At 45.0% G+C, this 25997-nt stretch overlaps 1 protein-coding gene across 5 annotated transcripts in view; it reads left to right on the top strand.

The window, feature by feature from the left end:
* Positions 1-619: 619 nt before the first annotated feature.
* LOC119457912 (carboxypeptidase inhibitor SmCI-like) overlaps positions 620-25997 on the top strand; it is a 29782-nt gene continuing 4404 nt past the window's right edge. The window contains exons 1-6 of one of the 5 annotated variants that reach the window (XM_037719677.2): positions 620-761; positions 2694-2873; positions 11475-11654; positions 15598-15777; positions 16959-17135; positions 19517-19757. In XM_037719677.2, coding sequence (XP_037575605.1) covers positions 707-761; positions 2694-2873; positions 11475-11654; positions 15598-15777; positions 16959-17135; positions 19517-19584 — 840 coding nt within the window. In that variant the 5' untranslated portion in view covers positions 620-706 and the 3' untranslated portion in view covers positions 19585-19757. Of the gene's footprint in view, positions 762-2693; positions 2874-11474; positions 11655-15597; positions 15778-16958; positions 17136-19516; positions 19759-25997 lie in introns of those variants that run through there. The other 4 variants (XM_049670523.1, XM_037719678.2, XM_049670524.1 and 1 more) reach the window with 4 other exon arrangements.

Raw genomic sequence — 25997 nt, 5'->3', positions numbered from 1 at the left:
ACGATAACATGCCCACGAAGGAATAACGGTGACGGCATGGTTAGGATATTGTGATAATTACATTGATATTGATGACAAAGTTACGACAGCATGACGACAATGAAATGACAAAGAAGGACTGTTCATCGCGTTGTGACGATGACGGCGTGATGAAGGCAAAGTGGCAATGCTGTTACGAAGAGAGTGAAGCCCTCTTAAGAATGCCCTCTTAAAATTATCACAAAAGAAAGCAGGCGAGTTGATATCGGGCGAGTTCATGGCCGTACTTGCTTATATCACCAGCCCCCTGGGGCCGCCTTGCATCGCACTATAACCAGTACTGGTTGCCACTACACCTGGCACCCGGCAATATTGCAAGACAGCCAGCAGCCTGCACCCCAAAAGTGGGAGGAAGATGCAAAGACAGCGTAGCTTTAAAGAAAATGTACTTGGGGACACATGCAACACGCATGCCTGTAAAGCTGTGTAGCAGCTGCAGTTGTTCACAAAGCAGCAATTGTGTCCACATTGCCTTCAATTCACAAACACATGCAGAACCATTGTAAGTGAACTAACGTGTTTTCGACTGTACGAAAAGGAAGGTTGCGAAATCAAGGGTAGAAATATATTTTACAGAAAAGTTCCCTCATATAAGGCCATACAAAGTAGCTCATGTCCGCAAGACTTCCAAGGTTCCGCTCACCTAGGGTGATTCAATGAGAAAACCATGAAATTTCTTAGTAACGTGTTTGTCCTTATCTTCTGCGTGGTTTCTGTGCATGGTAGGTGGCCGTCTTTCACTAGTTAAGAAACTTTTGAGAGTGATAACACTGTTTGCCATTCCAGAGTCTCTGAGAGCTGCATTGCTTTGTCAAAAGAAACGTACCTCAAATTTAAGGCGGGAAGGAGTAATTTCACAACACAGTCAGTGATAAAAAAAATGAAACGTCAGCTCAGCGCATACCTGTTCAAACGCCATGCGCCTTATTAGGCCCATAAATCTTCATGTCTCTATGTGTGGAGCTTCCATTTCGTGCTTACCTATACGGCAAACTTTGGCTACATCGGTGCTCCGGGTACTTCTACAGTTCAGTGCAGAATTTCGGTTTTCATATATATTACACTACATTATAAGTTACACGTCGCATTATTAATTGTGTGCGATTAGATATGGTGTTGGTAATTGTCAATCCAGCAGACGAATGCGTTTACATAGGCACCTCCTTCATGCTGGCACTGGCAAAACCATATGAGGCTGACACTACTGCACAACTCTAGGTGCCCGATAGCCTATCGCTATCTATGGTTGGTAATCGCATGTTAAGTAATGCCTTTACTCGTCTTTCCTGCTTATGCAGTGTTAAAATGTAGAGAATTTAAGAAATTGTAATATAGAAAAGAAATTTGTGCAAATGACAGTCAAACATCGCATGTTTGCTTGCATTCCGGATTCTGTAGTGCCGACTATGGCATCAATAAGGGCGTTATTGTTTCCTGCAAATTGCAAAATTCAAATGAATTCATATTTGAATGACTCTATACTACCGTATTTTTCGTACGGTGATGTGCCTCAAGCATAATAATAGGTAATAGTTTGAATCTACTGCCACATCCCCTGCCTGATTCACTGTTCTACTGCAAGCTTCTTAAAAATAGTCTGTCCTCATTACATCACGAGTGGTCATTGCAGTGACGTAGTTTTATAGCATAGAACTTAGTCTCCCGTTGCTGCGGTGAGCGTCGGCGTCATACCTCGTAACCGAGCAATTGAGCGCAGCGAAAGATGATAGCGAACAGGCAATGAAAGACGACGAGAGCGAAGAAAGTGCGAGGAGGAAAGCGGAGGAGGAGGAGGGTGCAGCGGAACCATGAGGCGGAAAGCGGAGGAGGGTATGGCTAAAGCGTTCATCTCGAAAACAGTGGCGATTTATCCTTCATTGCCTCTGTAGTCTGCGAGATGAGAAGGTAAAAACAACCTACACCAGCATTTGTTTCTTCAGAGCGTGCCCAGTTGCTCAATATTTAGGCCAGTGTGGTCCTAGACGAGAGCCGTCGCTTCGCGGGTGCCGCCACGTTTGTTGGCGCAAAACATTTGAGACGAGTGTGGGGTATCAAGATATGTCTGAAAAATAGCATGCTCGACGCAAAGCAGAAGCCTCACTAGCATTTGACGCATGCGTAATCGCACCAATTCTATTTCATCGGGGCACAGCACCAATACATTGGGACCCTTTAAAACTCTCTAATAACAAAACAGAGTCATCCGCTATTACACCGCCTCAAACCAGCAAGCTTTTCCAGCTACAAGAAACACATTCGGCATGCAGATGCAGGAACTCCTGCGACATGAAGTAATCGATGCCTAAACCAGGTCGCAGTCATATTAGCTATTGAAATACGATTATTTGGAATGCCACAGTATTCCTCATTCGACTTTTCTGAATTTCCTACCGTTCCAGCAACTATCTAGCCGCGGAAAACCAATACAATCATGGCTACTATTACTTGCTGTCTGTTCGCGTTTTGAGACAAAAATCTCATAGGACCCACTGACAAGATCTCAGAAATACTTCTCTTACTTAAACAGGCAAATATTATAATGTTTAGTGTGCACAAAAGATCACTCCCAATAGTCCTATATATAAATCATAAGAAGGAGCTATCAGGTGGCTTCATTCGCGAAGTCTTGTTAACGTGGGTTCATCACTTTTCAGCTCAAGTGCGAAGACCGCACATTTGCCAGCAACCACCCGAAACTGGCCTCTGCCGAGCACGTATACCGTCCTGGTTTTATAATCCTCAAACGGGTTCTTGTGACGTATTCATCTATGGCGGTTGCGGCGGGAACCAGAATCGATTCGACACCAAAGAAATGTGCGAAGCGAGATGTCAACGTAAGTTATCGCGACAGAATTTCTGCGCGATAATCAGTTATCCTTGTTATTAAGGCCAAGGCAACACACAATATTGTTCGTGGTACCTTATTCGTTCGCATACTTCTCTTTTATTACATAATTGTCAACGGGAACTTACGTAGCCAATTCATGTAACAATGCTCTAAAATGTGCAACAGTCACTTCAGTAATCATGAAAGTCAACTATTCTTCAGAACCGCATGCTTGAGCGAGCGGGGATCGCTTAACCAATGAAATCACAAAGCCATCGACGGACTTTTTTTTCAGAAAATACTGATTTTTTTTTAATCTCCTGTGGTAGATATCCTAATTGTAGTCCTTGAGCTGAAATAGCGGAAGCAGCGGACATATATGATATACTGCAACCCATGTTTAAATAGTTTACAAAAATGCTGTATTCAACTTTCCTAATTTATTGTGTTACGGCACATATTGCAATTTACGAATTCTAGCCGTTCAGTTTGCTAGACGCATCCAGTTGGAACGACTTCTAAGGATCACGCGGGTTTCCAGATACGCGCTGTGGAATTTGTAAAATGCACTATTACTGAACTTGCTTTACTTTCATTCTTCTTTATTGATATAATTCGGTACATATTCTAAAACATTTTTAACAAAACGCTGTATTACGCATTCAAGCACCAAGGGAAATGGAATGTCCAGGAATTTTATTGCACATTTCGGGAATAAATATCTCAAAACTAGTGTCATTGTGAATTTTTCTTCGAAGTGGATACCCCTCATAAGATGCTCATCGGATCCTCATCAGCTACGATTCGTTAATTCCAGTGTGTGCTGTAGAGTAATTATATTTTATTAGTGTTCTTTATTTAGTCTTGCAAGCAATGTCCGTCTGTCTCAGTAGTCCAGCTGAATGACTAGAATGATGCTATTATCTACAGTTCTTTTTTTTTTACTCTCCGTGGTCTAAAAAACACCCGGTAGATGCCTCGGACTGTCAATCTTTGTAATCACAAACCAGCTGTCAGGTCCTAACGCAATATTGTATAATGCAATGAAGGTGCGGTTGACAGGATTATTTTCAAAATTACCTAATTGTTGAAAGCTCCTGAATGACTGTCTGTTTTGCTGATCAAAAGAATATATTATGTGAACGACCATTGCACAGCCCCGTGTTCAAATTTATTTGTTACCGCACTCTGCTAAGGAATTTATGCTGCCCTTTCGCCCCTTGTGTTACCTTTTCTTTTCTCTTGTATCCCGCCGCTTTCTGTAAATAAACAAGTTTTATGGAGACGCTGGTGTTTCCAGCTGTCGCCGATCGCACCTGGCTAGGAAGGTAAACACTACAAAGAAAAAGTGAACATTACGAAATACCAATATGCGTCTTATAGCTCCAATCGTCGTCGAAAAATTTGATTGCTGCGTGTTTTTGCGGCGCTATCTGGTATTTATTTTTATTCATGTACGACAATGGTGCATGTCTTTGCGGGTTCTTGCATTCTGTTCCGAGTATTTCACTCAGAAGTTGCCCAACTTTTCTCGCCATTTGTATATGAGGCAGTGGCATATATTGTCCTAAATGCCGGGTCATGCCACATGTGTTGTTGGTTGCGAGATGTGTTGCCAGATGTGTGGGCAGGGGTGCGCGTGAGATGGAGACAGGCGCCCTCAGCCAATCAACACTGCAGCAGCAGACAAAATGGACATTTCCACTAGGTGGACACTCACAGAATACCTCCGGGTGTACCATTGCCGGCACAAGTGCATATTTATATGGGCGCCACATAGGAAAACTTCAGCACACTTATTTTAGGCATGGACACATTACGCAAGAATGGCCGGTGTGAGTCAGTGTTTTTTCTTTCCTCATTTGAAACTGCTATGTGGCGAACACAACCCTGAGGTAGATCATTGATATGAGTATTGATTTCATATATACATGGAATACATGAGATAAATTAGGTTTTACGGGCTTAGGTTAACAGGAGCGATGGAAATAGGAATCGTGCACCAAACGTTATTACGGAGGCAATGCATTTATTACAACGTAAGGCTCACATACTCGATTTGCTGAATTTTGTATAGTCACCACTCAAGACTAGTCACTGCTCTTAATTCTGATACTATCTACAGGAGTTTCAAAACGTTATCCCTTCAGATAAACGACAAATACATACGTGTTGGCAATTGCAATGTCTCACTTTGCGCAACAAAGCAGTTACCTTCGCAAATATGGCCTGAGCCTTGACTAACTACAAAAGGTGATGGAGTATAGAACTGCCATTATTGTTATGCTTTCCGTTTTACTTGAGATTGCTTTGTCATATATATATATATATATATATATATATAGAGAGAGAGAGAGAGAGAGAGAAGAAAGAGGAAAAGGGAAAATTAGTGAGGTTAACCAGAGCGGACGATACGGTTTGCTGCCCTACGCAGAGTGGAGGGGGAGGCAAAGTGATACAAAAGTAGAAAGAGAGAAAAAAAAAGGAGTACAGCTGCACAATCACAGTCGGTCACTCTCACCGCACAGCACGGTGGCACAGGTAGCAGTATAAACATCAGTTCAGGCTACAGGCGCTTGTCTAATTCTATTGACTTTAAATACTGCAACAGCGTTCTCGTGGTCCTCCGCGGCGATTGCCTGAAATGTCGGCATTTTAAGATGATTTCTTCGGTTAAAGGTATTTGATCAAAGCACGATATCGCGATTACGAGTGATCATCTCCTGAATTTGTAACGTAGACAGTCACAGAGATCGTGTTGAACACTCTCCTCGCTACCACAATCATCACGCGAGGCGTCGTCGGCCCATCCGATTCGGAGAGAAAGGACTTCGTAAGACGCACTCCCAGCCATATTTGACCAATCAGGGTAGCCTCGAGTTGGCAGAGGTCAGCTAGGATGCGAATGCGGAGAGAAGAGTACAGATAGTGCAGCTGATTGCATAGTTAAATTCAGGTGTTCCACATGGACCACATAATATCCCATGTGAGCATTCGCAGTTTTCTAACGGCATGTGTCCTCGATAACGGTATAAGATTGTATTTGCTGCCTTGAAATACTTACCGAGCAGGGGGGGCCTGATAAGCGTATTCTTCACCTATAAAGCCGCCGCGACCTGGCAGTCACTGAAATGTTACGTGGTACTGTTTCCCAGCCAAGGTATAAATTAGTTCTCTAATCTCAAGTGGTCTGCGCCACAGGGCTGATAGCGAAGGCTGCAGTGATGCCTTCGAGTCACTAAATAATGGCAATATTCGAGGTTGTCCCTGGCTGACAAGACGAAGTGCAGCGCGAAGAGCTGCAAGTTCTGCAGCTGTCAAAGTCGGGGTTGACACGTCTTGAAATTGGTGGTGCTGGCTCTCACTGGGAAAGCCACTGCACCAGAGGATCACTGAAGAGTGACTGGTCCGTCAGTATAAATATGTGCGTGGTCGGCGTACCGCTTGTGTATAAGGAGTAGAGTATATTTTTATAGCTTTACCGCCACGGTGGAAAAGCAAGATTTGTGGCTAAACGTGACTACGGACTTTACCGCTTATTTTCTCGCGCTCTCCCTGGAGTGCGTTTCAAAGCTTTTACAACGAAGATGTCTGTGGCTAGGATCCGGGATATTATGCCGTCCGCGCGAGAAAACTCTCCCTGAAAGCTCTACCCTAAAAATTGAGAGTGAGAGAGACAGCAAGCAAACTCATATCGCTGCTCGTGTCGGATCTCGGTTTAACGGCCACCTGTGTCTGAAAAAATGTGTCTCTGTGAATGTATGACGTAGTGCGTGACGTATTGTGCGCCTGATGAGGCTACCAAGAGGAAAGGGTTGGCGTCTTTGACGCAACCGCGTGAACGCGCTCGTGTTACTGCTCGCGCGTTCGTCGTCGACATCTTCTTCCACAGGTGGCTCGGTTGCAGCTCCTCATTATAGCGTAGAATTTCTCTTGTATCGTAATGGGGAGGCCACGTTTGTGGGGGTACGAGCCATTAGTTAAGGGGTTATGTCCGTCTTACGTGATGGACAGATTTAATAACAGAGGTGATGTGTGTGCGTACTAATCGTACCAATGAACACCGATCAGGGCAATATGTTCGTACCATTGTTTAAAATTGTGTCACTTCTATGTCATGCGCTAAATACCTTCGCTGTCGTTCACCTTCCCCGAGTAGAATGGCTCATCAATTTTTTTTTTTTTGTCTTGCATTGTGTCCCGCAAACCGCAATAAGTTGAAATTACAGTGAGACGAACACACTTTTTCGCGTGGCTATGAGGGCAATTGCTAGAATACCTACCCTGCACATATACGCACTTACAAAACACGTCCGAGTAACAAACAGAGGTAATTTCGTGGCCTAAATATAGGCATGACCGAAGCGAACGACTTCTTGCGCTGTGTAAGGAAAGTTTTCACTGCTTGCACACAGTGACTTTTCTGAAGTATTGAAAGGAACAATTACATTCCCCTTAAACCTATGCACTTGGCTTGATAGCCTATGAACGAAGTTCCATCAAACGAGTACTATCCGAAAAGTGCCTGCTGTGTGATAGCGGCACTTTGTGTGATAGCAGCGCAGATACAACATTCTACGACGGCTATCAGCCAAGCATACGGCACGGTGCCATCCACATACATGATCAAAACAATTTATCGAATAACTAGAGAGACTATCTTTAGGCGCTTCTAAATCCAGCCCAAAATTGAGTTCACCATAAAACACTCTCTCTTAGATGACATTGGCCTGGGTAGAAATTGCAGAGTTCCCGCATCTGGCGCCACTCCAGCATCTACCTATTAGCATCCCTGCTTTTGTTATTAGCTTGCTATCATCAGCCTATTTATCAGCTTTTTGGAGTGTACTACCGAACAAAAAAAGTTTGCGGACCACGTGATCTCAGAAAACGCTAAATATCACAGCAGCCTTCAAAAGTATCCAGTAAAACCGTACATCAAAATGTGGTTTGCAAACACCAGTATATTCTGGAAATGGGAATGCCAGGCTGCATTTTTCGGCTGCGGAGATATTCAGCTTTTTGTCAGATCACTTGGTCCGTAAACTTTTTTTGGTAGGTAGTACATTGCAAGCATTACAAAACTAACCGACCAAATGACAACCTAAGGTTCATGTGTAGATCTGTACCATTCGCCAAACGATGCGCACGAGCGCTGATAGGCAAATGCTTTTGATATGGTCGTGGAGTTTGGCCACCAAAAATGCCTATGCGAGACTTGTATATATCTTGGAAATATTAGGAACCTATTTCGTTGCCCCTCGCCATTTTAAAGCGAGACACCTGCCTCCTGAAAACAAAACTTTTTACACATGGTGGGCACACATCTTCGCGTATTACGGCAATGCTACACCCGCTTCCTCTGAGTTTTCTCGCAGCCAAAAAGGTGTTCCTTTAAACTATTTCTACCCATGAGACGATACAGCATTTTCACCACCTCGACTCTACATTTGACTTCCCGAAGTGGGATTCCCACGACGCACAGGATCAGATATTTGTGCCGTTGACTGCGTGTGACACACCGCGCGCGTCATGAAAAGGGGCCGTCCTAGCCGAGTCCAGCCTTCTATGGCTGGAATAAAATAGATGGCCAATATTTCCGCCCGTCCGTTTGGCAGTAATATAAAGCGTCAAGTTTTCAACAAGGGCTAAAATTGCCTTCCTCGCTGAGGTACTTACCGATTGTGGAATTGCGTTTGCGGTCACAAAGGTTAATTTTTATTTTGCTGATTTTTCGCCGATAAATGCAAGTGCAATAATCGGGCGAGGCCCAGCGAGCAAACCTCTCCCATCTGGTGCGTAGTCAATGTACGAACGCCTTGGAGTTGACGGTAACTATGCCGATTCTGCGACTGCCCTTCAGCCATGTTAATGAGAGCTTGCCCGTTGGAACCTCCATGAAGTAAGCACGTGACTGCGTGAGCAAGCAGGACTGAGCCACGTGGGAATTTATCATTTGATAGCATTTTCTGTGAGCAATGCGCCGATAGATTGGTCAGCAGCCTACGCCCTGCTGCTTAAACAAAGTTCACTGCAACCTATATTCGAAAAGAGATTATTCATAATGCAAAAGTCAATTAAAGAACACTGCCACGGTTAACACAAGGCCTACAAATAGTGCCACACGTAACATGCCCCACGCATCATAGTGACACCTCAGAGTAAAGTCAAGCATTGGCACATGGTTTTTCTATTTGTAAAAGACAAAAGAAAAAAAAAAACAGTCCGAACTCGTACCCTTTTTTCTGCCTAAAATAGCCGCGCCGAGAAAGGTCTGGCTGCGCCAGCAGTTTTTTGAGCAGCAAATTATTGTGTGCAAATTCCCCATGAGTGCTGTGAAACGACACCTTTATTTGAGAATGCGGCGCGGATTGCTTCCAAAACCTCGTGAAACGGCGACAATTTTATGGAGGGACAATACACTAGATATATCGTGTGCAAAGCCATGAATCTACGCCACCATTTTTGGAGGTGCAATTGTGTTCCTAATCCCCCCGAAAAGCTGTGCAATTACGTCAGAATTTTCTTCAGCAACCATTGTGTGTTGAATGTCTCCGAGACACGGTGAAACTAGACCACTATATCTTGGAGCAACAATAACCTTCACATTTCCTCAAAATGTCGTAGAAATTCACAAGTATTTACTGTAACGAAAATTTGGTAAAGCCGATCTCATGGTGACTATCGACAGTAATTCGCTTCGCATCGAGTAAATATAGCGACACAACATTTGGCCACCATCAAAACAAGTTTTATATACAGAGCACACGGCGCCATCTAGTTAGGCCACCGCAAAGCGTGCATGCGGCATCCAAGATGCATGGCACGCCGGTGCGTGCGAACGCTGAGAAGCGCATCATGTGCCAACCAGGCTCCTCTCTTGTTCCTCTTTCGGGACACGCTTCGCCATCTAGTGGCACTGCCGAGAAGTGCGCGCGTTGCTGGTCAGTGGCACACACCCAGGGACCGCAGTTGGCATCAAAGAGGTTCATTGAATACCAGCACATACAGAGTGCGACATAGCCAGTGCTCCATGTCGGCGTCAGGGAGCTTCTTCCCACAGAGATTTCCGAAAACGCTAAACACCCAGTCCTGCATCTACAGTGAACGGTGTCGGCGCGAGAGAAGTTCGTTGCAGATTGGCATATATTGCCACAGACCCACATACTCACCTAAGTTGTTCAAATGTTTGGTTTCGAACCATGTTCCTGATGAACGGCTGGCTGATACGCTACCCATTCGACCACGGACTACCCATTGACCCACGAAGGCGCGAAAATGTTTACAGTACAAACATACATAGATGCAAGCATATATACAAACATAAATACTTCGTGAAGTTCATAAAAGTTCGTGAAGTACACTAAGAATGCTAACGCATTAAGAATCTTGCGCACATCATCGGAGAAACGTTTATTGATTTTTTCGTCATCGAAGAGCTGCTCATACCCACTAACATATGCTCAGTGTCCTAAGTTGCCACCAAAAACGTTCACTGAAGAGCGACACACACCCTGTGGCACAACAAAGTTGCCCAATTTGGTGTGAAATCGGTTCATTGAACAGCTGCACATACCCAGCATCACATATACAGTAACCCAAGGTAGCGTAATACAAGTTCATTGAACGATGACACATGTCCAATAGCACGCACCAAGCAACAAAGTTCGAGTGAAGGAGGTTAATTCAAGCGTGGCACTTACTTACCCAGTGACACATAACCTGTGACCATTTCTGTTCCGACGGTTGCTTATTAAAATGTTAACCCACATTTAAAAAATCTAGTAGCAGAACGCTCCCTTTTATGACATAACTGCTATCGTATTCCTCCGCAATACAAACCCACGAATTTCAGTAGTGAGCCGTGTGACTAGGTGCCATGGCGAAGTGGTACGGAGAGCGCGAAGCCTATAGCAGCCCGGATCACCTTCGTCCTACAGTGATTGCATGCTTCTCTTTGGTACACTTTGTTTAATTTTCGATAAGAGTGTTGACTATTATTCGCTGGTACTACCTTCTGAACAAGATACTCGTATTACGCTCAGTTCTATGTGAGTAACTTACTGGCCATCATCACCCAGGAAATTCCAGCTGAGAATATTCCGATTTAGGCTCAGGAGCTCTGAAGTGGACAACCCATCTCGAAAAAAGCAGCGATGTATCCTTCGGTGCCTGTGTTGTCTGTGAGTTGAGAGAGCAAAATAACCTGCACCATCATTTGCTTCTCGAGAACGTGCCCAGTTACTAGAAATTAGGCCAATGTGGTCCTAAACCAGACCGAAGCGACAATAGCTATTAAAAATGATTATTTGCATTGCCAAAGTATTCATCTTCGAACTTAATAGAATTTTCTACCGTTCCAGCAACCACCCAGAGAAACCAAATCAATCACGGCTACTCTTTTTTGGCAATCTGTTGGTCATGTTGTAAGCCGAACATCTCATAGGGCCCACTGACAAGACCTCAGAAATAGTTCTCGTAATTAAACCAACAAATATTCTAATGATCAGTGTGCACAAAAGATAACTCCCAATGGTACTAAATCATACGAAGGAGCTAACAGATGCCACCATTCTCGCCGTCTTGTTAACGTGGCTTCATTTTTCAGCTCAAAGGCCAAGACCGACCATTTGCCAGCAGCCGCGCGACCCTGGCCTCTGCCGAGCATATATACCATCCTGGTTTCATAATCCTCTAACGGGGTCCTGTGAAGTATTCATCTATGGCGGTTGCGGCGGCAACCAGAATCGATTCGACACGCAACAAGAGTGCGAAGCGACATGTCTACGTAAGTTTTGAAATATTTATTCTTGCAGGATATACAGAGATGCATAATGAAATAGTTTACAAGTATGCACTACTTAACTTCTTTCATTCATTACTTTACGGCACTTATTGCAATTTACGAATTGTAGCCCTTGAGTTTGCAAGGAATATCCAGTTGGAACGGCTTCTAAGGATCCCACGGGTTTTAGATATGACCTGTGGAACTCGCGGTAAAAATGCACTATATCTCCACGCACTTTTTTTTTTTACCAAATCCCCATTTTACGCCTAGAATCGCAGAACTAAATGGAACGTCGATGTATTTCATTGCACAATTTGAGAATAAATATCTCAAAACTGGGGTCGTCATGAAGTTTTCTGCCAAGATGGTGCGCCTTCCAAACTCGCCGGGATACATTTCGTTATTTTATTGTATGCTGTAAAGTAATTCATGCAAGTACATCAGTGTTTCCTTCACTTAGTTGTGCACACAAGGTCCCTCCCTCCCCCATGCAATCCAGGTGAATGACTAGAATTATTCTATCAGCCACAAGGGATTTTTTAACGGCGAAGCTGTTTAGGCCAGCCGTAATTTGTGGTTTGTGGTTCGTATCAGGAAACTATCAAGAAAAAAAAAGAAATAAACTTCCTTGCCGAGGCACGATTAGAACCCGCGTATAGCCGTGGTCCCAAGGCCGAGCGTCATATAACCACTAGGCTATACAGCCACGCTTGCAGAACATGCATTTATGCGAACCATATGATTGCGTTCGAGCGTCGTCGTCTTCTTCCACAGCTGGCGCGCTCGTACGCTCGTGCTCTGCGAGGTGCAGGAGAGGTTCTGCGCGCTGTGCTCAGGAGAGAGATAAACAAAATGAGAGCGAAAGAGAGAGAGAGAAAGACGCATTCATGGAGTGAGTCTGCTGGAACGCGTTGTCGGCATTGCAACACGGTGGAACGCGGTGTCGGTGTTGCAAGCTGCGCTATGCAGCGCGCAGTGACGGCCGTACGTCCGAGACGCACGAAAAGAAATTGTCATCATCATGACTGATAAGATGAAAAGTCCGCGTGCACTTTCGGAAAATGCTGGGCTACGATCGCCTAGCTTCGCTGTTTCAAGCGTTGCGTGGCCAAGTGCAAGCTTAAGCGTTTTTTTAGCCCACTATAATTAATAAAAGACACCCGGTAGATGCCTGCGACTGTTAATCATTGTAATCAAAAGGCAGCTCTCAGCTTTAATGCACCATTATCTAATGCAACGCAGATGTGGATGAGTGGTTTATAACGAAAATTGCTTAATAGTTGGAAGCTGCTTAACGACTGTATTTGTACGATAAAAATAAGTATATTATCTAAACGGCCATTGCACCAACGCCGTGCAAAGTTTTCTTCCGCTGCCGGACTTCACTAAGCAAAGTGTACATTGGCCTTTGGCCTTTTGTGTTGCCCTTTTTCTCCTGTCTTATCCCGCCGCATTCTTTATATAAACAAATTTTGTAGAAACGTTGGCATTCCTAAGAGTTGCCAGCCACACCTGGGCAGATTTTAAACAGGAAAAGAAAAAAACTAAAGAACGTTATAGACAACCAATGTCCGTCTGATAGCTGCACTTGTTTGTGAAAAAATGCATGGCTGCGTGTTTTGGGGCCCTATCCACAACTATAACTCTTGTACGAAAAGATCCATGTCTGTGCGTGTTCTTGCGCTCTGTTCTGAGCATTTATTTCAGATGTCGCCTTACTTTTTCATGTCGTTTATAGCAGATATTGTCTTGAATGTCGGATCATGCCAGCCATGCTGGTTCAGTCACAAAGGTGTTCTCAAAGTGAGAATGAGCGCAGGTGCACCACTGCTGGCCTAGTGGCGTTCTTATATGGGCGGCACATACGAGAACTTCGGTACACTTCAATTTACCTACGCATTACGCGAATATGAGCAGAGTGAGTCACCATGCTTTTTTTGTCACCTGAAGCCATTTTGTGGCGAACGCAAAGCTGGGGTATACAGGGTGTTTCAGTGAGCCATTTAAAAAAAAATTAAAGGTTGCCTGTGGCAGATAGCACAATTCTAGTTCATGAGCTGGTCTACTCGAAGAGGCGGACATTACTCGCACAAAACAATTAAATGAATAATCAGCTAATTAACAAAAATTGCTTACGATGCCGATGCTTACGCTGACGCCAACACTGACGCCGACGCCGAATTCTTTGCGACACGGGCCCTTAACGCTGTCGCGTTAATATAGCGAAACCAGGCATTGCCACCACCGACACAAGTTATTTATGAGGCGTGAAGTGTAGCGGGATTCCTCTGTCACGCTTCTCTAAGAACAGGTGGTGTCATCTAGCTCCGCCGCCACAAAACATGTGCTGGACTCCAAATACACTTCCCAGGCCACGGAGGTCACATCTTAAGAAACTTATTGCACTTACCCTTTTCTGTTTCGCACTTTGACGGCTAGTACTGACAGTTTTTTTTTTGGGGGGGGGGGGGGACGAAGTTCTATATTTTCTGGTAACCCTTAGACTACTCGCTATATTTGATACATTTATCAACAAAGCAACAATTAAAAAAAACATTTTAATTTACGTTTTTTTGTTTACCTATTACCCAATAATACTGCTCCTCGCACTGCAGTGCATTTGAAAATGTACGATAATCCGTCAGACATTACCGAAGCTTCTTCCTACTGCTTAGATGACTGCGAAATATTTTTTGCTGTGATTACACAATACATACATAGCTGTATTTATTTGCCAGTCCGTTATATGGCTCCAGATTTTGCATGTTGTTGCAAATTGGTAATGCGGCGGAATTAAATATCAACGTAGAAACCTGCCTCTTGTGTGCGCAGACAAAGTTGTATTAGCTTGATAGAATTCACAGCTCTACGTATACGTTTGCCTGTCATTATGCAATCGCAGCGGTGATAAATTCGGGTGTACCTAAAATCGTAGTTTCCGTTGAGGTATTGACATTGGCTCGTATGTTTGATAAATTGCAGTAAAGAAAACACTCCTGCACAGGGTTTTAAGAGTACACTGTCTCCTGCTTTGGACTCTCAATATAATGCTGTCTACAGCCTCATGAAAAGCTTTATTAATCTTTCAAAAGAGCAAGTCTGAACACGCGTTACTTATTTAACAACGAAGGGAAGCCAAATATGCCGAACATTTCGCATGATGCAATGTTATCAGGAGGCTGACAGAGGATTCTGTGATACTGCCACCATTTCTATTCGACTAAAGTCTGCTCAGTGGTATGCTAAATGAATATAGCTGAGTTGAGTCGTAAGTTGTATTTATAGGAAACTTAATATTAGTGGCAAGGGGTGCTACGACTCTTCCTAATTTAGGGCAGTATCAAATGTTTATCCTTTTGTTTGTTATTAAGCTAACAAAACCTAAATAATACGATACTATCAAATTCTTGCGTTTAAGTTCTCTTTCTACTCACTGAAATCTCCCCTTGCGACAACTGAGCGCAAAGAAACTCCCATTGTCAAAATGACACTTTGAAGTAAAGTGGCGCCAACTTTTACAATATTTATTTCCCATTACGATTTCCTAAATTTCAACTTCTGTAACGTGACATTTGCTTTTCTGTGGAGACAAGATAGCCGGCTCAAATGATCGCACGAACCGTTTGTGAATGTGTTGATGTTGTAGTCTTCGAGTGTACATTTCGGTGAAATTTACGTTAATTTCTGCCAGATATTTTGTATTAAGATTTCGACTTGCAAATTTTTCTACCTTAAAGACTGAACCCAGATGAGGAGACGTAATATTGCTTCACATTTTACATTTATAATCTTGTATTGTACATTGCACGTGCTCATTAGCAAGAACCAGTATTCGGAGAACCACTCTGTACACAGATCTACCTTTAACTGTCATAAATAACAAGCCCGCTTCACGGATGTCGGCCATTTCAGGGTCACAGAAATGACTTCATATTTGTTTCAGCCCAAATGGGAAGACCGAATGCGTGTCAGCAACTGCCAGAAACTGGCGTCTGCAGAGCACGCATACCAAGGTGGTTTTACGATGTCCGATCAAGGTCTTGCAAAATTTTCATCTATGGAGGTTGCGGCGGGAACGAGAATCAATTCCCTACTGAAGAAGCGTGCCAGGCTACATGCCTACGTAAGTATATAAAAAAACATTTATTTTCGCGGCCAAACGAACTAGGTTTGTTAATTTCACCAGGAAAATAGGCGTCAAAATTGTTCCCCGTTGTTCGATGTGGCCAGCGAATAATTTGCTGCTGCTGCTTCATGAAAGAAATCCCCCGCCGGCGCACACATTCCAAAGATTTTGTGTGAGACGGCGGGGATTATTGACCCAATGACGTTGCACTGCACACCGTTGTTCTTTGACAAATGTGTCCTCGTGCGCACAAAAAGGGTGTGGATGTGATTTATTGGGTTCACGTCCTCCCAAGCACGCTTGCCCTTTGACGAGTGACGATTTTGTGGCAAGGGAACCCCACTACCAAAACCTACTTGCCCACTACATTGTCGTTCACAGCGATATCATCGACGCCATTCCAAAGATGGTGCATCATCTCTGGAGAAGTCATCATCCGAGCACAATAAGGACAACTGGTTGTCAACGTCACAGCACAGTTGACGTCGCCTGCAGGGGAGTGAACGACCTGAAATTAAGTTTCCCTATTACCGCACTGAAAACTTTATTTTAATCTCTGTATTCAAAAGATACTTACCGAGTACGCTTATACGACTGTGAATTAGCGATCGTTCTGACTAAAGTTGCAAGTCGACTGTTGTTTTCGGCTCACTCACGCGTTCGGTGCGACAGAGGACTGCCATTGTTTTTAAAGGTGCACAGAATCAACTACGCCAATGCTATTACTTAATGCATTAGCTTTAACGACATGTGATTTTGTAATATGTCTTAACCAAAAACAATCGTCAAAGCAAGTTGCTTACTTCGCGATCGTATGCATTTCCAGTTCTACAAGCAAAAAAAAAAAAAAAATCCGCGATAAGCAAAGAGGGAAAAATAAGGGTAACACAGGAAGAACACTCAACCCGCTTTGCATGTCAACAGATCAGCGTCATTCCGGTCTGTGGCCCTTTCTCAGTGCTTCTACGGGGATGCTTATTATTTTTTTAGGCGCTTGAAATCTTCAGGTGTACAAGTTGTGACTAGGCCGGCTTCCTGTATTAGTTATTGCGCCGCAATGCTCGTGCACCTTTCAGAGAGCAACGAGTACTTGTAGGAAGTAACAAAATTGTATTGTATTATAATTTCTCTTCTGTAATTTTTCATGCCATCACTACTTGTTTCTGCGCCATTCACAGCAACACATAGGCGGAAAATCGTCTGCAGCCAAGACCCAAACCCTCGACAGTGCTACTGGGGTTCCAGATGGTATTTTAATTCTTCACTGGACACCTGCCAGCAACTTCCCCTCGGCCAATGCTCAAGTACTGCTAACAGGTTTCCAACATGTGTGCAGTGCATGAGCAGGTGTACGAGTAAGTGTCTGTTCTTCGTGCATAGCTGGCTTTCATTAACTATACATGTTATGCATTGCGTTGTGTAATAATCTTCGAGCAAACCGCCTGACGAACTTAAATCGCATACGCTTCCCATTGTATACCCGGAGCAGCGTACAAAGCCAAAAGACACTTAGGTGGAAGCCTTACCTCGGAAGCTCCTATATAAATATATAAGAACAAGAAAATCGTTTTATACCCATGCCACATGGGCAAAGTAAAGTGCACTTAGAGCGAGTGCACTTCGCGGCTAGTGTCATTCGCAGGCCGCTAGACGGAAACGCTTAGTGGCACTTACTGTAGAGTGCGCTCGCCGGCGAGTGTGTTCGGCGAACACCGCGAAGTGTGTAGCCTCGTTACCAATGAGGAAAAAATAAGTGAAGTATTATTGAAAGAAGAGTCAGGAGTAATTTTTAATAACATTGTTTTAAATTGCTAACGTTACAAGATAATAAAATGGGCCACACCGCAAAAAAAAAACAGCAAAAACTTACTCTCGCTCTCGGGCTGTTCACGACCACGCCGGGTAATGACTGCGCAGTTGTTTGGCGGATCGAGTCGTTTTGACTGTTACTGGTCAAGTTGCCGTCGTTGCCGGCGCTTGTAAAGGTGGATTGTAAATGTTGTTTCTAACAATAATGAACTGTTTTCGTGCACACATTTTTATATTAACAAACATATGCGTTGCCGTATGACTCCCGATGGCCATGGCCATCAATTTGAAAGAACACTTTTCTTTCTCGTGGAGCAGCGCGCCGCCAAAGTCACACTCAGCGCGCTGAAGTGCACTCGACCAAAGTGCACTTTACTTGGCCCGTGTGGCACGGATATTACTTAGCGTCCACTGAGGCAATACTTGATAATGTTTGCTACATTTAACGAAAAAAGTTACAACATTGGGTGCAGACATCATGCCTTTCAATTAGGCATTGTATTTAGTGAAAATTTCGAACATAAAATTTTAGAAAGCTCAAGGATCACGGTTAACGTTCTGAACCTGAGCAATAAAAATAATATATAGATATATGTGTGTGTGTGTGTGTGTGTGTGTGTGTGTGTGTGTGTGTGTGTGTGTGTGTGCGTGCGTGCGTGTGTGTGTGTGAAGAAGCCAACAAACAAATACAGCAATATCAACATAGGGGAAATTACTTGTACTTACTAATTGCATTAAAGAAGTAATAAATATATGGAAATTAAAGTGGATGCAAAAACAACTTGGCGCAGGTGGGGAACGATCCCACGTCTTCGCATTACGCATGCGATGCTCTTACCATTGAGCTATCGCGGCGCCGTTTTCCCAACCAGTTTTGGGGGTATTTATGCTTTTACTACTAGAGCTAACTCTGGGAGTGCTTGTCAGCGCCACCACTCACAAACTTTGTCGGCGGATGAACATCCTTTCTGCCGCAGGCGTCACGAGTACGTGAACTTCTTGGGTGAAGGCAACTGGTCTATAAACCCACCCATGCTACCTGAAGGCATTAATGTTGGTGGATTCGAGACCCTTGTTATATAATGAACGATAAGAAAGGGAACCAGGGGGCCCTTTCAGGTAGTACACATGGGTTTATTGACCAGTTGCCTAAGGGAAGCTAAGGAAAGAATAGAATGCTTATATTTCCAAAGCCCTCGTGTAGGGGTGATTGCTTTAGTATCCAGTGGTCTCACGTTCTGTAGGCAGACTGCGGCAAAAATTTTTACGTGTATCTACACGTTTGTGTTCTCTTAAATTTTTTTCACAGATCTTACATAGGCCTTTGCATCAGGTGTTCGGCACTATGAAAAAAGTGTGTGTGTGCGTGTGCGTGTCGTGCTTGCCTGTGCGCGTATGTTTGTGTGTGCTTTGTTATTATCGCGTGAAATCCTACATACTTTGCTCAGTATTTGGCGGTGGTGCGACAATTTGGTGGCCATGTGCCTCTCGGCTCGCGTAAAAGCAATGCTTTGCATGTAAAAATGGATTGATAGTATACCTTCACCAGGTATTTGACGCTGGAGGTACCCCTTGTTAAATGGGAAAGTGCAGCAGTGGCATGTATGTTACCCGCTATTTCCCAAGTGTTTATCCACTAGCGGACGCATGCTCAAGAATAGCGCGTACATATAAAGCATGGCCTGCGTTAGTCGCCCCACTCAGTGCAATCAGATGTTAGATTCATAATTATATTTGCCACAGTTTCTTGGGAGTCCTACAGGCTAAAAGCTGAAGGACAAGCTCACCTGTCCTTTACTACACTTCACTTTGTTAACGTGGAAGCGAATTGTGCAGTGATAAGCCTGGTTAACAATATACAGTTGTCAAAGTTCTGTGGTTCTATTGTTCTAACTTGAACTTCTGCTTCTTTTTCTTTCCTGCATAGAATTCAACGCAAGAGAGTCATGCCGTGAAATCCTTAGGGCCCTTCCTGGGCCCGGACAGCCGGAATAAGCGTTTAATTCAAGGCCGTCCTCCGGATAATGCTGAAACTAATTTCGTCTGCCAGAATTGATGCTTCGCTGCAGAATACTTACTAAATCTACCACAAGATATTTAGCAATCAATAGAATATAGCAGCAGTAGCAATAAAATTATGAGGACGTTAATCAAAGACGTTTGTTTACTACGATGAAATATGTTTATTCACTAAAAAAGAATCTCATTTATAATGAGCAAAGCCGGTTCGACATTTCAGAGCGACGCTCCAATGCGGCCGTTCCTACGGCAAGCGTTGGTGTCGGCGTCCCTAAGTGTAACCGAGCGAACGAGTACAGCGAATGATGAAAAGCGAACGCGTAGCGCCGCGGGGGATAAAAGACAGCGATAGCGAAGAGAACGCGAGGAGTAAAGCACAGCAGGAGGGTGCAGTGGGAACATAAGGCTGAAAGCGGAGGAGGAGGGTATGGCGAAAGCGTGAAATGAAAAGCGTATTGCCGCACAACATGGACTCTGCGGCGACGATTACCGCGAGATGGCGCCAGTAGCGTTCGTCTTTTCACCGATCACGCGAACGATAAGTCATGCGGCGAGCGGGTCCACGACTGCATGAGCGGAGGTCTGTCTGCGGCGGCTACTGTGAATCGCACCCGCGCGTCGCCCACGCGCTGCCTCTCACGATCTCCCGATTAGAGAGGCAGTCGCGCCACACTTCACACCGTTTCCAAGGTGTCGCGCGAGACGTATTGTCCGCGCCAGCCATTATATTGCGAAATGCGAACAGTTGTACAGCTGCGCTCAAATCTCTCATTAGGAAGTATTGTAATCGTCGGTGAACTTTTTTTTTTCACAAAGTAAATGCTTGCATTGACGCCGTTGCTTTCTTTGAAAAATTATTCGACGCATGCACTTTGTTACCTGTTTCGTAGGCAACGCTGCGAATGCTACGCAAGCATGAAGGGCGGTCCCAGAAGTCTTGCTATGCGCGTTTTGTAGTGTATTATCTTGCAATATAGGACGCTTTCTACGGAATAACCACTTCACATACTAAACGACAACTTGTAGGCATAAAGCAAGGTCAGACTGTCAATTATTTGTGCACATTTGGGCTTCGAGTATGTGACGCACTGTTTTAGTCTTGAGCGCAAGGAGCGCTCCGACGCTCTTTCGGAGTCACCCGCTCCTTCGTTAGTTAAATAAAGGTTCAGATCTGCAGCGCCGTCTGTGTAATAATTTATGTCACGTTTCGTGACATAAATTTTTGATAATGAAACAGCGCTGAAAACAAACACGAATAAAAGAAGCAAGCCACTGTGCTGTTAACACTCTTTCATAATTTTACCGCAGCAACTCCCCATCTGTCTTTACGTCTATCAAAGTGTGCGACTTAATATTATGCCCGATTACAACACATACCCATCTTTTTCGCTTCAGATGTGACACGTGGTTTTCAGTCTTGAATGCGGGCATTTAAAGCACCCGTAGCCTTCGTAGCATTGCCTGCGATGTATATGAAACGGAGTTTAGTGAAACTTGTGGAACTTTTACGCTTTTTCCACCTTTCTCGCACCACCTCTGCAGTTGTATCTTTTTATGAGGTCGAAAGCAATAAGTCTACTTACCCGTACACCGTTCTGGTTTCATCAAATCCGTCCTTACTGATAATACTTTGAGCAATACCTATTGTCCTTCCCCCGCAGGGGCGTCTGCGTGAGCAGGCGTTTGGTGAGTTGCGACACCACGTACCCGAGCACATGGGGGTTGGACCCTCCCGCGTGTAGCCGTGCGCGGCTTAGCCGTGTCTGGGGAAAAGGGGATCCTGGGGGTTGAGCCGATGCCGGGTGTTCGGACCTTTAAGGCCCCCCGGCTGAGGCAACACACCTCTTTGGCCTCTGCTTCACATAGACGGCACCCCCGGACTGACCCACCCGGGGGAAATCGGTGGTCGCCTTTTCCTGTCCCCCTCTCCGATCTTTTTCTTCTCTATTTTTCTGTCCTCCCTGTCCTGTCACCTCTTCTCTTCTGTTACTTCCACATTTTTCATAGGCGGCTTGGGTTAACCTTGTGTAGGTGCCCTCTCTTGGGTTTTTATATAAGGTTATAGCAGCAATGTACGGCTGGCGCCTGCAGCCTTACACGTGAAGTGCTGTAGCGTCCCCTTGTTGGACTCCGTGGTGGGTGGCTGCCATTGCTGCCGAACAACACAAAATTGTTATGGGAACGCCCGCTTTTCCTCGACTTCTTGATCGTCTCCCTCAGAAGAGGGGACGCACCGATGAGTTTCTCAATTTGTTCACCCGGCCTAAAGACATCTTCCCCCGATATCAAGTAGTACATAGTGAGAGAACGGAAAGACTAGCAAGAACCATATCCCCATTTGTAGTTGCGAAAACCTTGACGAACACGCTAGGCCCTGGCTATAAAGTCACCAAAATGCCAAGTGGGGACCTTCTGCTTGAGCTACGTGATAAGGAACAACACAACAGACTCGGCAAGCTTGTGACTTTTGGTGATGTCCCAGTTACTGTTTCACCGCATCGCTCCATGAACACAGTACGCGGGGTAGTATCCGAAGCAGACCTCATCGACCTATCTGAAACCGAGTTGTTGGAAGGTTGGAAGGAGCAACACGTCATAAATGTGCAGCGCATCGTTATGAGACGGGACAACAAAGAAATTCCCACGAAACACCTGATACTTACCTTTGAATTAAGCGTCTTGCCAGAAAGCATCGAAACAGGCTACACAAAAATAGCAGTAAGACCATATATCCCAAATCCTAGACGATGCTACCAATGCCAAAGATTCGGCCATGGCTCGCAGAGCTGCCGTGGTCGACTCACCTGTGCCAAGTGTGGAGTACAAGGCCATGCCTCAGACAATTGCGAGGCTACACCTCACTGCGTAAATTGCGATGGTGACCATCCAGCGTACTCCCGGTCTTGCCCAAGCTGGAAAAAAGAGAAAGAAATTCTAACACTGAAAGTCCGTGAAAACATATCGTTCAGAGAAGCACGCAAAAGGTGCTCACCGTTCCACACGACCACTTACGCTGATGCGGCGCGTCAAGGGGCAGCGTCGCAGCGGCTACTGCCACCAGCCCAGCCCGCGCGCAGCGAGCTGTCGCTTGTGGCTCCTGCCCCCAGGGTGGAAGTAGCTAAGTCTACTCCACCTAACCAGCAAACAGGCCCGGTTACCCTAGGGTTGCCGGCACCACAACAGCCCTCGGTGGCAGCCTGCGCTACGCGAAGCGAACCCGCAGGGCCACCAGCCGCTCCCACGGTGGGTGCAGTCAAGGCTGCCTCACCCTCTCCGGCCATTGCTGGCTGTGGTAACACCCGGCGCAGCTCAGGCCCAAAGGCAGCCCCATCGACCTCCGGGCTGGTGGGCACAAATGTCTCGTCCTTCGCGGCGAGACTCTCTCGCGAAACTTCTCGCTCGCAAGAGCGCGTGTCCGGCGCCTCTCAAGAGGCAATGGACACTACACCCATCCCGACGGCGCACCAAGCGCCTAAGGAGCGGCGAGGCTCCCTCGACCGCTTCAGAAAGGACAAATCCCGCGTTACAGGGCCTGGAAAGGGCTCTGTAATCTAAGGCAATACTTCCGTTTTTAGTACACACAGCACCAATTTAATTTCATTATGGATACACAAATTATACAATGGAACGTCAGAGGCCTTCTTAGGAACCTCGATGATATCCAAGAACTTCTTTACCAACACAATCCAAAAGTGCTGTGTGTACAGGAAACGCACTTAAAATCAACACATACAAACTTTCTCCGACACTATGTTACGTTTCGTAAAGACCGTGACGATGCTATCGCATCATCAGGCGGTGTTGCCATTATAATTCACAAAAGCATAGCATGTCAACATTTGCAGCTACAAACGCCCCTCGAAGCAGTGGCAGTTCGACTTGTTCTTCTGAACAAACTCATCACCATTTGCTCGCTTTACATTCCCCCACATTACCACTTACACAAACATGAATTTCAGTCCCTTATAGACGAATTGCCAGAACCTTATCTTGTTCTTGGCGATTTCAATGCGCACAGCAGTCTGTGGGGCGACTCTCGTATCGATGCGCGTGGTCGTCTTGTTGAAGAATTTCTTTTCTCGTCTGGTGCGTGCCTCCTGAATAAGAAGGAACCTACATTTTACTGTATTGCAAACGGAACCTTTTCTTCTATTGACCTTAGCATAGCTTCCCCGTGTCTATTTCCTGAACTTGAATGGGAAGTTACCAAAAATCCTTACGGGAGCGATCACTTCCCGATATTACTGAGAACAACCACAGAAAATAAGTCTCCACCACAAGCCCCTCGATGGAAGGTTGATACAGCAGATTGGGAGAAATTTCGAACTCTTACTAGCAATATCTCCTGGGCTGACATGTCTTCGTTAGGAATTGATGCTGCTGTAGAGTATTTCACTGCCTTCATAATTGATGCCGCTTCTAAATGCATATCCGAAATAAGTGGTGTGGCATGCAAACGCCGTGTCCCATGGTGGAACGACGAATGTAGGAACGCTCGTAGGAAACAGAACAAAGCGTGGGGGTTGCTACGTGATTCACCGACTGCGGAGAATCTTATCAACTTTAAGAAGATAAAGTCACAAGGCAGGAGAACGCGCCGACAGGCCAGAAGAGAGAGTTGGCAGAAGTTTTTATCAGGTATACACTCGTATACAGATGAGGCCAAAGTATGGAACAGGGTTAACAAGGTGAGAGGACGACAAACATATTCACTCCCTTTGGTAAATACACAGGGCGACAGCTTGGAAGACCAAGCGAACCACCTGGGTGCACATTTTGAACATGTGTCGAGTTCATCGCACTATTCTCCGGAATTCACAAAATACAAAGCAGCAATAGAAAAACTAAAACTAGACCGAAAGAGCAGCGGGAACGAGCCATATAATTTACCTTTCTCTTTAGCAGAGCTCCACGCATCACTCGCCTGTTGCAACCAATCTGCCCCAGGCTCTGACCGCATATTATATGAAATGTTGAAGAACCTACCCTCTGAAACGAAGAAAACCCTTGTCTGTCTGTATAACTCTATATGGACCTCCGGCGAGATCCCCTCTGCCTGGAAAGAGGCCATAGTGATCCCTATCCTGAAGCAGGGGAAGGATCCATCCTCTGTATCGAGTTATCGGCCCATAGCGCTAACAAGCTGTCTCTGTAAAGTCTTCGAAAAAATGATAAACCGTCGCCTATTACATTTCCTAGAATCAAACAGACTGCTTGATCCATACCAGTGTGGTTTTCGCGAGCGTCGATCCACCACTGACCACTTGATACGTATTGAGGCGCAGATACGCGAAGCTTTTGTTCACAAACAGTTCTTCTTGTCTGTATTTTTAGACATAGAAAAGGCCTACGACACCACATGGCGGTTTGGCATACTGAGAGACCTCTCCCACTTTGGTATACGTGGTAATATGTTAAATGTGATTGAGAGTTATCTGCTGAATCGCACATTCCGTGTTCGAGTTGGCAATGTTTTATCACGACCTTTTGTGCAGGAAACTGGTGTACCCCAAGGAAGTGTGCTCAGTTGCACACTCTTTATCGTTAAAATGAACACGCTTCGTGCTTCTTTACCACCAGCTATCTTTTATTCCATCTACGTGGACGACGTACAGATAGGCTTCAAGTCCTGTAACCTCGCAGTGTGCGAGAGACAGGTACAGCAGGGGCTCAACAAAGTGTCTAAGTGGGCAGAGGAAAACGGGTTCAAAGTAAACCCCCACAAAAGTTCTTGTGTTCTTTTCACCAGGAAGAAAGGTCTGGTTGCAGATCCAACTATCGAAATGTATGGACAACAAATACCTGTGAACAAAGAACACAAATTTTTAGGCATCATACTTGACTCTAAGCTTACTTTCATTAACCACATAAAACATCTAAAGGCGAAATGCCTAAAAACAATGAACTTACTGAAAATTTTATCTCACACATCCTGGGGCACCGACAGGAAGTGTTTAATGAACCTTCACAAGAGTCTCATTCAGTCACGATTGGACTATGGTGCCGTAGTATATCACTCTGCCGCCCCGAGCGCGCTAAAAATGCTAGACCCCGTCCACCATCTAGGTATCCGCCTGGCCACTGGCGCATTCAGAACAAGCCCCGTCGAAAGTTTATACGTAGAATCCAATGAGTGGTCACTCCATTTCCAGAGAACATACATCAGCTTCACCTATTTTCTCAAAGTACACTCCGATCGTGAACATCCTTGTTCTGCAACCCTTAATGATTTGAAGTGTGCAACGCTTTTCTATAATCGACCCTCTATGAGGCGGCCTTTCTCATTGCGTATAAGAGAACTTAGCGAAGAGATGGATATCCCACTTCTAGAACATCGCCTAATGCCTCCAGCTAAGCTTTCACCGCCCTGGGAGTGGCAGGTGATAGAA

This window comes from Dermacentor silvarum, chromosome 7 (genome assembly GCF_013339745.2).
Source record: "Dermacentor silvarum isolate Dsil-2018 chromosome 7, BIME_Dsil_1.4, whole genome shotgun sequence".
Lineage (NCBI taxonomy): Eukaryota > Metazoa > Arthropoda > Arachnida > Ixodida > Ixodidae > Dermacentor > Dermacentor silvarum.
Note: the sequence above shows the minus strand (reverse complement) of the source record. Positions and strands in the feature narration are given on the sequence as shown.